A 12,409-nucleotide genomic window follows, 5' to 3' on the forward strand; every position below is an offset into this window, starting at 1 on the left:
CTGATAGAAAATTGACGAGTTTTGATGAAAGATTTCTGCTTAAAAGTTGGTGTGTGTAGCGACTCACTTGTGAACCACGTTATATATATATAGATATATCATGCGTCTCTCGCCCCGTTCTATCGGGAGATTTGAATATGTAATTGCCCCCCCAAAAAAACAAGGCATTATAAGTTGAGGGAGAAGGAGGAGAAAGAGGATGAGGAAGAGGAGGAAGAGGAAGATGAGAGGCGCTGCTGCTAACCCTTTGCTGCGTGGTATCTTGATTTAAAAAGGTTTCTATATCAAAAGGTAATATGGGGGGACGAGAGGCGATCAAGGAAAAAGGACAAAAGTAACGCAGCAATAACAACAGCAAAGCCGTCAGCGCCGATTCCAAGCGTACGCCTTTAGTCCCATGTACATACAATGTGTTGAAGAGGAGGGGGATGTAAGCGATTGTGGGATGCTGATGTGAGCATTGGGTGGACAGGGAGTCACAGGGGGCTGGTCGCTCACACGCGATCCTCTGCAAAGTCGAGGACCTCGCAGTCATCTTCGAAGAAGCCTTCTTCATCGCCGTTGAGGCCATCCTTCTTAATACGTCGGCGTCTCGTCGTGACGACGACTTGCTCCACCTCTTCCTCACCATCACGCAGCACGAGCTTATTCTCGATTCGGGCAGCCACACCCGTAATATCATCATCGCCCGAGTCATAGGCCTGCGTCATGGGCGAGGAGAGTTTGGTCGCCTCGACGCTCTCGCCAAATAGCCACGGTGATGGATCGTCGTAATGGAGGTCCGAGACCAGTCCAGGAAGTACTGGCTGATCTTCGCTGGTGCTGCCCTGAACCTCTAATGCCTGTCTTGCATACACAAATCGCGTGACACGCTTATCCGTGTAAAAGGGCTGGTACGGCGGGTTCGTCTCAATCTCTGAGAAACTGAGGGGCGCAAGAGTAGGTCCTGCAGGTTTGCGGCAAGGCAAGCTTCGTGGTAACCAGTCTCCGTAGCACTCTTGCATAGGTTCCGGGTCACCAGGCTGGGGGAACAGCTGCTCCGTGATCGACGGTGGAAGCGCTATGTCTGGAATAGGAGCAAGGCCAAACTCGACAGCTTTTCGCTTGGTAATGGTCGCAGTGTTGGCCGATTTCCCCTTGCCGCCAGCAGGTCGCATCTGGACTCGCCAGATTTGGAGTACGCCGCCGGATACTAGTGCAACTGAGCCGCGACCCCGTCCAGACAGCCAACGAACACTATAGGGTTTGACACCGCTGGACGTTGAAGGGAGCGTCAGTTTGTTGTCGCCGGCATGGCGGATGTTATTAATCGATTTGCCGACACCAGCAGCCACGGCTTTGCCAGACTTTGCGCCTACAGCAGGTGTCACACCCAGACCGCTGAGACTAAAACGAGAGCCGCCACTATTGGTCCTCGTCCGAACAGCACTGAACCAGGGCTTTGCACTGTTGATGGCTTGCATGGCTGAGCCGACGGCGCCCGTGGGTCCAGCAGGAGTGGTAGATTCTTGAGACTGGGCCGGTTGTGCAGCTGGGCGAAGTCGTCTAGCTGGCGGCCATTGGAATGCAGATGCAGGCATCGGAAACATGTGTACGGTTCCTTTGTCCGTAATCACCGCCAGCTTGTCGACTCTGGGGGCGGACCACACGACATCGATGACATTTGCAACCGTCATGCGGGTGAAGCGCGCAACCTGTCGGACATGTGGCCCGATAGGCTGTTCCCTTGCGGTCCTGCGCGCCCGACGCAAGTGCATACGCTTCAGATCCCAGACATCTTGATAGTCACCCTTCTTGCTCACTGACATGAGCATCAGGCCGCTGGGGGCAAACGACAGAAAGCTGCATCCGAGGGCCGCCGGTATGGTTGCAACGGGCTGTAGAGCACTCTTGCTTCTGGTCTCCTCTGCATCTAGCAGTTTCTGCAGATCGAAGATGGATATAACAGCTGCTTCTTGTCGCGGTGCCGCCTGGTTGTAGCCATGCGTCGGGGGAAAGTAATGCTGCATCGGATCGTGGTTGTACGAAGCATTGTTAGCTTGCTGACCCTTGTTCATGTAGCTCTTGAAAGCCTGCATTCCCTTTTCCGTGGCCCAGCGCGCGCTCTTGATGGCGACCTGAGTTCCCTCTCGCGTCAGTCTGTCAATCAAGCCTGCCTCGTTGGGAGCATCAACGGCACAGTTTGGCAATGGCTGGGGCGGTACACTGTGATGTGCCAGGCCCGGGGCACGCTCGTAGTAGGGTGACGTCAGCGCCATGCCGTTGACAGGATAGAGCGAACTCGAAGCCGGTGGAGAGAGGGCAAGCCAGCGGTCAGAGAGCGAGAAGACGGGCAGGCCATACTTTTCCGGCGGAGTCTCATCGTGGCTTCCGTCGGCCGCACTGGAACCAGTTGAATGGATGGCACGCTCGCGATTCTGGACAGAAGTCCACATTTTGCCGATGCAGCGGAAGCGCTCGGCATACTCAAAGTGGCCCTGTGTGTACGGGGCAAATACAAAGACTTCACCACTTGCGCCAGAAGCCACCACGACAAACTTTCCCTTGGCATCCACCACAAAGTCGCCTACTGGGGGTGGTGGCTGAAACATGGGACTGTCGATTGGGCTGGTGAGGGCGACCAGGGGTGTCTTGTACAAAACGGCCAGCCTTCGTCTCTCTTTGAGCGAATACACCTCGACCGTGGTTTGGTAGCCGCTGATCTGGCCGTTTTCATGGCTTCCCAGCCGCGACGACGGCCTGCTCGGTGAATCCGAAGCCGAGTCGTCTGCCACAGACGAAGAGCCGCTTGCACTACTGCTCCTGCTCTCCTTGATCACTGGGCCGTGCAAAATGAGAGCAACAAGAGGCCTGGATGCCGCCAGCGGATCTCTCCGCGAGGTCCAGGGCAAGATTTTGGCGCCTATCACAGCACCACGCAGACCTTCGAGGCGGCCGACAATGTCCATCTTGCTCTTCTCGACACGAAAGACATCGAGGCCACCCTGGGATCCGATGAGTAGCACATTCTCGGCGGAGCGAGCGGCTTCGTCGCCGGCCATGGACAGCGTGTCGAAGCCACAAAAGCAGCCGTCCTGGCCAGGGACGAGGCCGGTGGCCGGGGGGTTATTGAGAAAGTCCAGGTTGGGCAGGCCATAGTAGTGTGCCTGTGGCTGGTGTGGCAGGGGCGGGTTGGGGACAAACTGCTGCGAGGGCGGTCGGCCCCCTTGGGAGTAGACGGACGCCCTGCGGTCTGTCCCCGGCGAGTTCTGCATCCTACCGCCAAAGTTTGTGTACTGATTAGGATGGCTGAGGGGCCGTGGGGCAGGCGGTGAATTGGACATGGCCTGGTGGGCGTATAGACCGTCACGCGCGCCGGGCGAGTTGTGAAAGGTGGGCGGCGAGCCAGCGATGGCTATGGCGCCGTTACCTGGAGAGCCCTGGTGGGGAAAGAAGGGCACTGACTTGGCCCACTCGGTGGTGTACTGGGCGGCGGTGTTGCGCGTGGCACCAATGGCCGAGAGCAAGGGGGACGTCGTGGCATTGTAGTTTGTGGGGGGCGACGTTGAGGAGAGGCGCTTTGCAGAGGCAGGCGAGGTTGTCCTGGGGAGGGGGGCGGGCGTCAGTCTGCGTCTTGGGGGGAAGGGAGGCGTGGATAGGGGAGGGAGGAGAGTGAGTCACATACACCTGTCTGGGGTAGATACGGGTAACGCGCTCGCCCGGTCTATTTCTTCTTCCCAGCTCATGTCTCGTCGAGTTGCGGCCGCGGGGGAGGGAGGCGTCGTGGTGCCTGGAGTTCTTTGGCTGGTGCTTGTGCAGGTACGTGAGATTTGAAACAGGCGCGCTCTGGTCGACGGCGGCTTCGGGCGATGAGCTCATTCAACCTGCTGGGCGGGCGTGTGGAAGGGGGGGGGGTCTTGGGCGCTGGCTGGCTGGCTGACGGGGCAGGGCAGCGAGCAGCGAGAGGATGTGTATGTGTGTGCGTGTGTATGTATGTGTGCGTGTTAGTGGTGTTGGTGTTGTGTAGGAGGGAGTCGAGGGAGTGACGGGTGCAGGCGGCAGAAGAAGGGTGGACGAGGGCTAAGCTGCGGCGGTTGCGTCATGTGCCGTGGTGACGGCCGGCTCGTGAATGGATGCAAGTCGCGTGCGTGCGCGGCGCGGCTATGGGGCGGTATGGGAGGTGTGGATGTGGATGTGTGTGTATGGATGGACGGCTGTGGATGCGGATGTGGATGTGGATGTGGATGTGGATGTGGATGTGCAGGCGCCCGGTGCCGAGTCACGCTGTGTCGGGCCCTGGAGATGCAGAGTGCGGCGCGGTGCGGTGGGGGGAGAGGCTGTTATCTAGTACATGTACTTACTGCCACTGCTAGCACTATAGTAGTCTCTCATGCCAGCAGCTATCCCCAGGGCGGCGGCGGGGCTGGAGCTTCGCGCGGCATGCAGTGTCGGAACCCCCTCTCAGCACGTCATGCAGCCCGCGATATGCTATCCTCGCCCGCCGCCGTTTGTTGAGAGCGAGGCCATGCAGGCCGTGAGGTGTTGCGGCACTGGCACCGAGGGGCATGGCGATAGCTCATGCAGGTGCAGAGAGCATGCCGCGCCCGCCGCCGTCGATTCGCCCGCCAGCCCCGCTTCTCGCCCTTGGCCTGCCCCCCATCGACACCTATCTACGCCTGTCCACGCCTCTCCACGCCTACACGGTGCCCCCGAGCTCCGCATTCCTCCGCCCAACAACTCACGCCCCGTATTCCGCTGCTGACGGCCACGCTGATGGCCATGACGCTGCTGATGCGATTCATCATGGCCCGCCTGGCTCTCGTCCGCCCGTCCGCCATCGGGGCCGCCCGCCCCTGACGACGCCACACTTGAGTACCGCACTACTGCACTGGCACTGCGATATGCATACCAACTGTGGCGCAGCACTTACATAACAATAGTGCCACGCCATGCACGTGCACGTGCACGTGTTCCCCACGCCTTTCCCCAACGGTTCGCCACGCTCAACACCACCCTCACCCTCGTCGCCATGACTTTGCGCCTTCATCCCGTTCTGTCCGACAGCTCTCTGCTTTTTCTTTTGCCGCCGATACCCATGCTCGCCTCTCCCCATTGCTCTTTCGTCTTTCCTTGTCTGTCTTTTCCTGTGTAACCATGTGCGGGGAATGGGCGTCGAGACGAGCCAAGGCCCCAGATGGGGACGGATCGGTAATTACTTGGATTCAAGCCATACCTATCAGCGTAACCGAGCTCCTCGAGCCGCAAGCGACGCCCCCACCCGTCCATATGGACAGGTTGAAAAGCAGATGGGTCGTCCTCAGGGAGAGCCCATAGCCTGCACCGTCCCTCGCCATGTTCAAGTCGGCTCTTCTGTGCGCCCTCTGCGCCCTCTGCGCCCTCCTATACGCCACTCCCGCCCTCTCCCAGTTCACCAACCTCCCGGACGTCGAACCGGGCGTCTTCAACGTGAGCACGCGCATCGAAATCTACAACACGACGCTAGATGCCGCCTGGGACGCCCTCACAGACTTTGCCAACTACCCCGTCTGGAACCCCTTTGTTCGCTATGCCGTCGTCACCTCTCCCCTGAACATGACGCTGCCCGAACAGCGCCCCGCCGAGGGCAAGAAGGCCTATTTCCGCGTCCAGATCCCCTCGCTGCCCCTGCCTGTCAACGAGGACACGCCCGACAATCTGCTGCACACGCAGTCCTCGTACGAACTCATCACTGCTGTGCAGCGCGACCTGGGCAGGCTGGCCTGGAAGTACTATCCGCCTTCGCCCGCCCTCAACGCCGAGCGCTGGCAGTCCATCACCGACTTGGGCAACGGAACCGTGCTGTACGAGAGCAGGGAGGTCTTTGGCGGCACCCTGGCCCATGTGGTCAAGGCCACGCTGGAGGATGGCTTGGAAGAATCGTTCAAAGGCCAGGGAGAGGGACTGAAGCTCTATCTCGAAAGCCAGTAAGCTTTGGCTGCACGACGTCACGTGCCTTGATATTGGAAACATCAAACCTGCTCAGCACATGTATATTGAATTCCGACTGTAATTATATAATGATCCAATTGTGTTGACAGCATCCACGCACTGTCCACAGCCAGTTGATATTGAATACATTCAAGTATACGCCCAGCCTACCATGGACCCAGGCCGCATTCGACGACCAGGGCGCACCCCTGGCCCCCACGCACATGGGCTCATCATCCCGCACATCCGCCGCTGTCGCAATTGCACATGCACATGCACATGGCTGCAACACGCCGCAGCATCACCTGGCCCTTAGGTGCGATGACGCGACTTGTTCGTCCTCTCTGAAACCTATCGCGCCTCCTTCTGCTACCCAGCCCATCCGCCATGCTCGTGCGACACTAGATACCGGCACGCCACATGCCGTACATGTACATTTGCTCTCTCGCGCTCTCCCCCTTTTCACCGCTGCCCTCCATCTCACCCGCCAGCACAATGACAAGCCCCGAACTCGAGGCGTTTGCGCGCGCCCTATCACGCGTCCTGGGCTGGGCCTACTTCCTTGCTTGGTGCGCCTGGATAACCTGACCCCTTGACCCCTCACAAAGACTAACCCCACGCATGCAGGTCCCTTTCCTTCTACCCCCAGCCCATCTCCAACTATGTGCGCAAATCCACACTCGGCCTCGCCATCGACTTTCCCACGCTCAACGTCCTGGGCTTTGCCTGCTACACCGTCTCCACCGCCTCGTTCCTCTATTCCCCGACCATCAAGACGCAGTATGCCCAGCGCCACCCCGATGCCCCGCAGACGACGGTGCGCTTCAATGACTTTTTGTTTGCCGCCCACGGCGCCGTCATGTGTGTGATTATATACAGCCAGTTCTTCGAGAGCATCTGGGGCTTTGAAGTCGGGCGGCGGCAGCGCGTCAGTCGCGCCATCTTGGGCGTGTGGTGGGCATGCGTCGTTGCCGTCTTGGGCGTCGTGGTGCTGGTCCGGGTCCAGGGCGTGCATGGCGGGTACAGCGCCGAGGGGTGGGCGTGGATCGACGTGGTGAGTTTTATATACCCATATTACAATACAATCATGCTACATATACCAACAATCCTGCAGATCTACACGCTCGGCTACGTCAAGCTGCTCACGGTAATCCTCAAATACATTCCCCAAGCCTGGGTCAATTACAAGCGCAAATCAACACAAGGCTGGAGCATCTACCCCATGCTGCTCGACTTTGCCGGCGGCTGGCTGTCGCTCGCCCAGCTGTGCATCGACTCGGCGCTGGAAAACGACTGGAGCGGTGTTACGGGCAACCCTGTCAAATTCGGTCTCGGTAACGTTACAATCGTGTTCGACGTCATCTTCATGCTGCAGCACTACGTCTTGTATCGGCATACGAGTGAGAAGACGATGGACGAGGATGAAGAGAGGGGTTTGTTGGAGTAATATTATGTGTTGTAGAATCAATCAATCAATCCAACTTCACTGTAAAAACTCGTCTCACAAAACTAAATCTACTACTAGTTCAAAACTAATGATTTAAGTTGGAGAATCAAAGCCAGAACCAGCGTTGTGCAAAAAAGAAAAAAAAACCAAGTTATTGACTTAAGTAGTGCCCTGCATGTCGCTGCATAAGTGTAAGCTTTGTGTAGCTACTCAAGTGGTGCACACGTGGGTTAGCGTCGCACATGGTGTAGCAGTAGTACTAAGTAGTCTCCCCAACTATTGGAATAACATAGTACAGTATAGTATAATATAAGCTACCACATGGATGTATGCATGTATGCATCTTATGTACTTACACAGCATGTAGACGAGTATGCAAGACTGATAAGTACCATAATCATGCCTGTAGTAGATAACAACACAGCTACAATATATGATACTTTTGAGTATCGTTGAGTATCTGGCATATATACAGTAGCATCATCATCATCATCATTATTATTTTCATTCACATTATCATCAACACTATCCAACTCTAACATGCAGCATACATGCAACATACATGCAGCATACATGCAGCATACATGTACATGTACATGGCCCTACACCGCACACCCCCTCAACACCTTCTCAGCCCCACTCCTCCCCACAAGCCCCTCGACATATGCCAGAAACACATCTAGATCTAGCATGTCGATGGAACCTAGACTGGGGTTGGAACTGTGCAGGACCTGGCCGCTCCATAGGATGCGGATGTAGTGGTTCCAGTTTCCAGCAGCCTCAGCCTCACTTCGACTACTACTACTACTACTACTACTACTACTACTACTACTATCAGTATTGCAATCCTCCCACCGCCGATAAACCTCAAACACAACCTCGGCCCCCATACCCACCCACACCATACTCTGGACCTGCAGGAAACTCAACAACCTCGCCACGGAGCCATCATGCGCGACATTATGTCTGTAAAGCACACTGTGGGTTCCCGCGCGCACAGCCCGCATATTGCGCGCTAGTTCCGCCAGGTACACGCCGTACGAGGCGGCGGCCGCACGCAGCGACTGCGGCGCATCGCGATGGATAAACGAGTACTCGTATTGACCTAGCCGGTACACGGTGTCGGCTTGGGCTTGCGAGATGCAGAGGTGCGGGGCGCGGGTGCTGCAAGGGAGAGGTTTGGCGTGGCATTGGCGTGCAGACAGGTTGTCGTAGTAGTGGTCGAATGAGACGTGCCAGTCTGTAGCGTTGGAAGCAATGCCGCTGATAGCATCCAGGGCGGTGAAGAGCGGGCGCGAGGCATTGAGATGCGCAGTCCAGTTTGCGGCGGTGCTGCCGACGCCGTAGGATGCGTAGAGCTTGGTGGCTGCGGGGCACGAGTAGGCTGGTTCGAGGGAGTCGATGGTGGACGGCTGGATGTGGAGAGGCACCTTTTGTCGAGGCGCATACATGCCTCGTACGAGCATGCCTGCGACTTGGCTTGTGATGACATTGTTGGTTACGCGGTAGCTCACGCGGTGGTTGAGGTCTCTGGGAAGGAAACCCAGTAGGTCGTGGTAGACGGCGAAGAGATCGCTGCCGTGCTGCTGGGAGTCGTCGAGGCCCTCGCGCGTAATCTGCGGGAACTGGCAGGATCCGTTGAAGCCGGGCTGGGGAAACGGGTTCACCGTGTCGGTGTAGACGCTCCAGTACGTCGAGGCCGAGGTGTTGGCGCCGTGGGCGAGGGGCTCGCCGTAGTAGAAGAGGCCCTGGTCTTTGCATTCCCAGCGGTACGATTCGCGCGGGAACGTGTTGGATGCATATGGCGTGCGCTTGTGGTGGCGGTGGATGCTGCATTGGTAAGTCATGCAGCCTGGATATATGCCCAACAGGGATACCTACACTTCGACGTAGACGAGCTCAAACTCATCAGCAGCCTTTACATACTCTTCCCTCCGCACATGGGGCATGTTGCACCAATTGTACGTGCCGTACGGCACGCCCGCCGGCAATTGCGAGCTGTTGAAGACAAAGCCATGGGTTCCGGTACTGTTGAGTACCTGGTCGAGACTGTTGATCCAGCTCTTCTTGGGCGGATACCAGCCCAGATCTACCCCGGACGCATTCTGGGCCGACAGGCACGTGGCAATGCTTGCCAGGATCAGTGAAAGATAACTGCGAGAGGCCATGTCGACGCCGCCGTCCCAGAGAAGATGAAGCAGCGCACACAAGATGCACGCCAGAACCAGTGCAGAGCCTGCGTAAACGACTGCATGCTGCATGTTTTATACTCCAAATGGTCAAGACACGGCTCCAGCAACCATTGCAGATTCAGAACGTCTCCTCCTCGCTGCCGTCCGTTGAGAGGAACATGTCGGGCAGTGCGAGCACGCGTTGAGGTCTGGCGTCGCCATTGGTCAACCGGAAAAAGCAAGGGGATTCGCCGGAATCGACTATTCGGTCTCGTCTTAACCCCACATGGTAATACGGCCGGCCCTCAACATACAAGCTCCAACATCACGCCCAGTCAAGCAGTCGAGAGCTAAAAAAGTTTTTACATTTCCTCAAACCTCCTCTCAAACCTTGTCCAAATGCTCTCGTGACAGAATTGGTCGCTAAATAGACTTTGCAAGTACCTTGGCACTGCTCAAACCTCCATAAAACTACGCTCAGCGTCGAAACCTGGCCACTGGCATCCTTGTGCAAGAATGGACAGTGACCGAAAAGCTTGAATCGGATGAATACAAAAACAGCAGAAAATGGGTATGCGCAATATCGAAACCAGCAATGACAAAAGGTAAAAAGACAAAAGAGTATCAGGTACATGTCGACATAGGAAAAACGCTTCGAGCGTATACATGTACCATGTCCAAGGCAATAGTGCTAAAGTGCAAGATATTCGAAAAGCTTGATGCGGCTGGCTGGCTCGAATATGCACTGTCCGATAGATGTTGCTTGAAGAATGGCGGAATGGGCGACTTTGTCATCCAGGACATACCAGCGCAGATACGTGGCTAAAAGGCACTGGGCCGGTATGGAACGTAGTCGCGGGATCCCGCGCTGACTGCGCGGCCGTTGGTGGTGGGAACGGAAAGTTGTCTGGAAGCGGGTCCATCTGCAGTCACGACCCGTCGTCTGCCCTTCTCGAGACGGGTGGTCCTCCAGTTTTCGTACCACTGCTCACGGCTAGCCTCACGGAGCTCAGCTCGCCAGTCGCTGAAGACGCTCTCCCGAAGCTTGACAAAGTCACAGTGCTCTGGGTTGTACGGGTCAGCAAATCCCCAGGGGAATCTACGTCCAACCACCTCGGGCTCGTAAGGGTCCGGCGAGATGATGCTCAGCGGCAGGAAGGGAGACTCGGCGTCTTCGCTGTGAATCGACGTAGCAATGGCAGACGCCTTGCGGCTGTGGTTCTTTTGAACACTTGGCGGCGATGTCGGAGAAGAGGACTTGTCCGACTCGTTGGACGAGGCAATCGAGCGAGCGGCCTCGGACGACGATCGTTCCAGAATCTTGTTGAGCACCTCGGATTTGTCCTCGTCGTCAGACTGTCCGTACTCATCCTCGTCACGCTCGTCTAGCAGGTCGTCATCGTCGTCGCCCAAGTCGAGGTTCAGAGCCTCGAGTGGATCCAGTTTGGCACGCTTGATGGTATCCCACACCGTCTTCTTGAGATAGCGCATGTGGGCGCCGGTAATGGTGTCTGCTTTGCTAATGACTGGAATCACAGTTGTCCTCGACTGCAGCTCACGGAGCACATTGAGATCCAGGTTCTTGTCCAAGCCCCCGAAAATGGCACTGCCAGCATTGACGACCTTGGACCTTTTGCGCGACTCGGCAATGTTCTGGTCCAAACGGGCGGGGTCCAGGATGAGGAACACACAGTGAATGTGCGTATCCTTGACGCCCGGAGATCGAACAACCTTTTGCTCTTCACTAAACGTGTCCTCAAACTTGGACTCGAGAAAGGCCGTGATGAGGGGCAGCTGGAAGTCGACAATGTTCTTCTCCAGGCCCTCCGAGTCCCACAGGGTGACGCCCACTCGCTCGCCGTCTACTTCGGTCTCGAGGAACTCGGAAGTAAACGGCGATTCATTGCTGCCCACGGCAGTGGCAGGTGGAGAGGGCGTGGTTGGGCGCTTACGAGCGGGCAGCGCGAGTGCAGTGCGCAGGAACTCGATAAAGGCAGACTTGCCCGAGCCCTTGGAGCCAACGACGAGGATACTGGAATGCTTTGTTAGCCTGCGGGGGGCACTGGGGGCAGCGGGAGATTGGACAACGTACTTGAAGGGCGTGGGGTCCTTCCTCCTGCGCACACGGCGAGGGCTGTTGACGGTGCTGACGTGGCTGCTGGCGTAGCTATAGCGGCCGCGGTTGGTCATGCTCTCGATCCTGGGGTACGGGTCTTGGTCGACAAACGAGCCAGGCGTCATGCCGACAGCGGGGGACATGACTCCAGGGCTGGGCTGGCTGGGCTGGCGGGCCAGGCGGGACGTGTCCATCGAGGGCCGGCTGAAGTTGAGGGCATTGGGGTTGTAGGTGCCGACCTTGTTGGAGACGATGGCGATGGAGTCGGGACGGGCATCTTCACCGCCAAAGGTTGCAATCTGGGGCAGGGCCGAGTGCGAGGGCAGGCGGGGCGGCTGGTTGGGGAGCATGTTGGCCTCGCGCTGCCTGCGGAGGGCCTCCTCGTGGGCGAGGGCCTTTTGCTTCTTGCTCATCTTGCTCCCGGAAGCACTGCGACTGGCGCTAGTACCGCGCGTCTCGGACGAGCTCTTTCCACTGGTGCGGCGCAAGAAGTTGAAGCTGGTCCTGCGCGAGCCCGACTGCTCGAGAGAAGAATGCGACTGGGCAATAGAGGGACGGGCAGCAGCCTCGGTGGAGTCGTCCTTGGGGGCCGGGGGATTGGAGGGATTAAGAGGGCTGTCGTGCGAGGTGGCCATGGTGGGCGGGAGGGGGGGGCAGCCTCTTAATATCAGTGGTGCACTCTTGGGGCGCGTGAGCAATCTTAGCAGCGGAGAGAAGAGATGCAGCGCG

At 57.5% G+C, this 12,409-nt stretch overlaps 5 protein-coding genes across 5 annotated transcripts; 2 read left to right on the forward strand and 3 right to left on the reverse strand.

Moving 5' to 3' along the window:
• Positions 1 to 201: 201 nt before the first annotated feature.
• Positions 202 to 4,008, reverse strand: SETTUDRAFT_142644 (uncharacterized protein). Its single transcript, XM_008032599.1, has 2 exons — positions 3,665 to 4,008; positions 202 to 3,582 (listed from the first exon to the last, which is right to left on the reverse strand). Exons 1-2 carry the CDS (start codon positions 3,856 to 3,858, stop codon positions 495 to 497), a joined length of 3,282 nt encoding a protein of 1,093 aa, XP_008030790.1. The 5' UTR covers positions 3,859 to 4,008; the 3' UTR covers positions 202 to 494.
• A 1,053-nt stretch (positions 4,009 to 5,061) lies between these two features.
• Positions 5,062 to 6,073, forward strand: SETTUDRAFT_165794 (uncharacterized protein). Its single transcript, XM_008032600.1, has one exon. The coding sequence runs from the start codon at positions 5,332 to 5,334 to the stop codon at positions 5,944 to 5,946; it is 615 nt and encodes a 204-aa protein (XP_008030791.1). The 5' UTR covers positions 5,062 to 5,331; the 3' UTR covers positions 5,947 to 6,073.
• A 368-nt stretch (positions 6,074 to 6,441) lies between these two features.
• On the forward strand, positions 6,442 to 7,433 carry SETTUDRAFT_44245 (uncharacterized protein; the record flags this gene model as incomplete). The annotated part of the gene is made up of 3 exons (XM_008032521.1): positions 6,442 to 6,515; positions 6,574 to 7,000; positions 7,061 to 7,433. The coding sequence occupies 3 exons, from the start codon at positions 6,442 to 6,444 to the stop codon at positions 7,391 to 7,393; spliced, it is 834 nt and encodes a 277-aa protein (XP_008030712.1). The 3' UTR covers positions 7,394 to 7,433.
• A 562-nt stretch (positions 7,434 to 7,995) lies between these two features.
• SETTUDRAFT_98657 (uncharacterized protein) lies at positions 7,996 to 9,561 on the reverse strand (the record flags this gene model as incomplete). The annotated part of the gene is made up of 2 exons (XM_008032601.1): positions 7,996 to 9,223; positions 9,275 to 9,561. 2 exons carry the CDS (start codon positions 9,559 to 9,561, stop codon positions 7,996 to 7,998), a joined length of 1,515 nt encoding a protein of 504 aa, XP_008030792.1.
• A 357-nt stretch (positions 9,562 to 9,918) lies between these two features.
• Positions 9,919 to 11,895, reverse strand: SETTUDRAFT_165795 (uncharacterized protein). The gene is made up of 2 exons (XM_008032602.1): positions 11,657 to 11,895; positions 9,919 to 11,596 (listed from the first exon to the last, which is right to left on the reverse strand). Exons 1-2 carry the CDS (start codon positions 11,872 to 11,874, stop codon positions 10,387 to 10,389), a joined length of 1,428 nt encoding a protein of 475 aa, XP_008030793.1. The 5' UTR covers positions 11,875 to 11,895; the 3' UTR covers positions 9,919 to 10,386.
• Between the last annotated feature and the right edge of the window lie 514 nt (positions 11,896 to 12,409).

The sequence above is a fragment of the Exserohilum turcica genome (assembly GCF_000359705.1).
Source record: "Exserohilum turcica Et28A unplaced genomic scaffold SETTUscaffold_8, whole genome shotgun sequence".
NCBI lineage: Eukaryota > Fungi > Ascomycota > Dothideomycetes > Pleosporales > Pleosporaceae > Exserohilum > Exserohilum turcicum.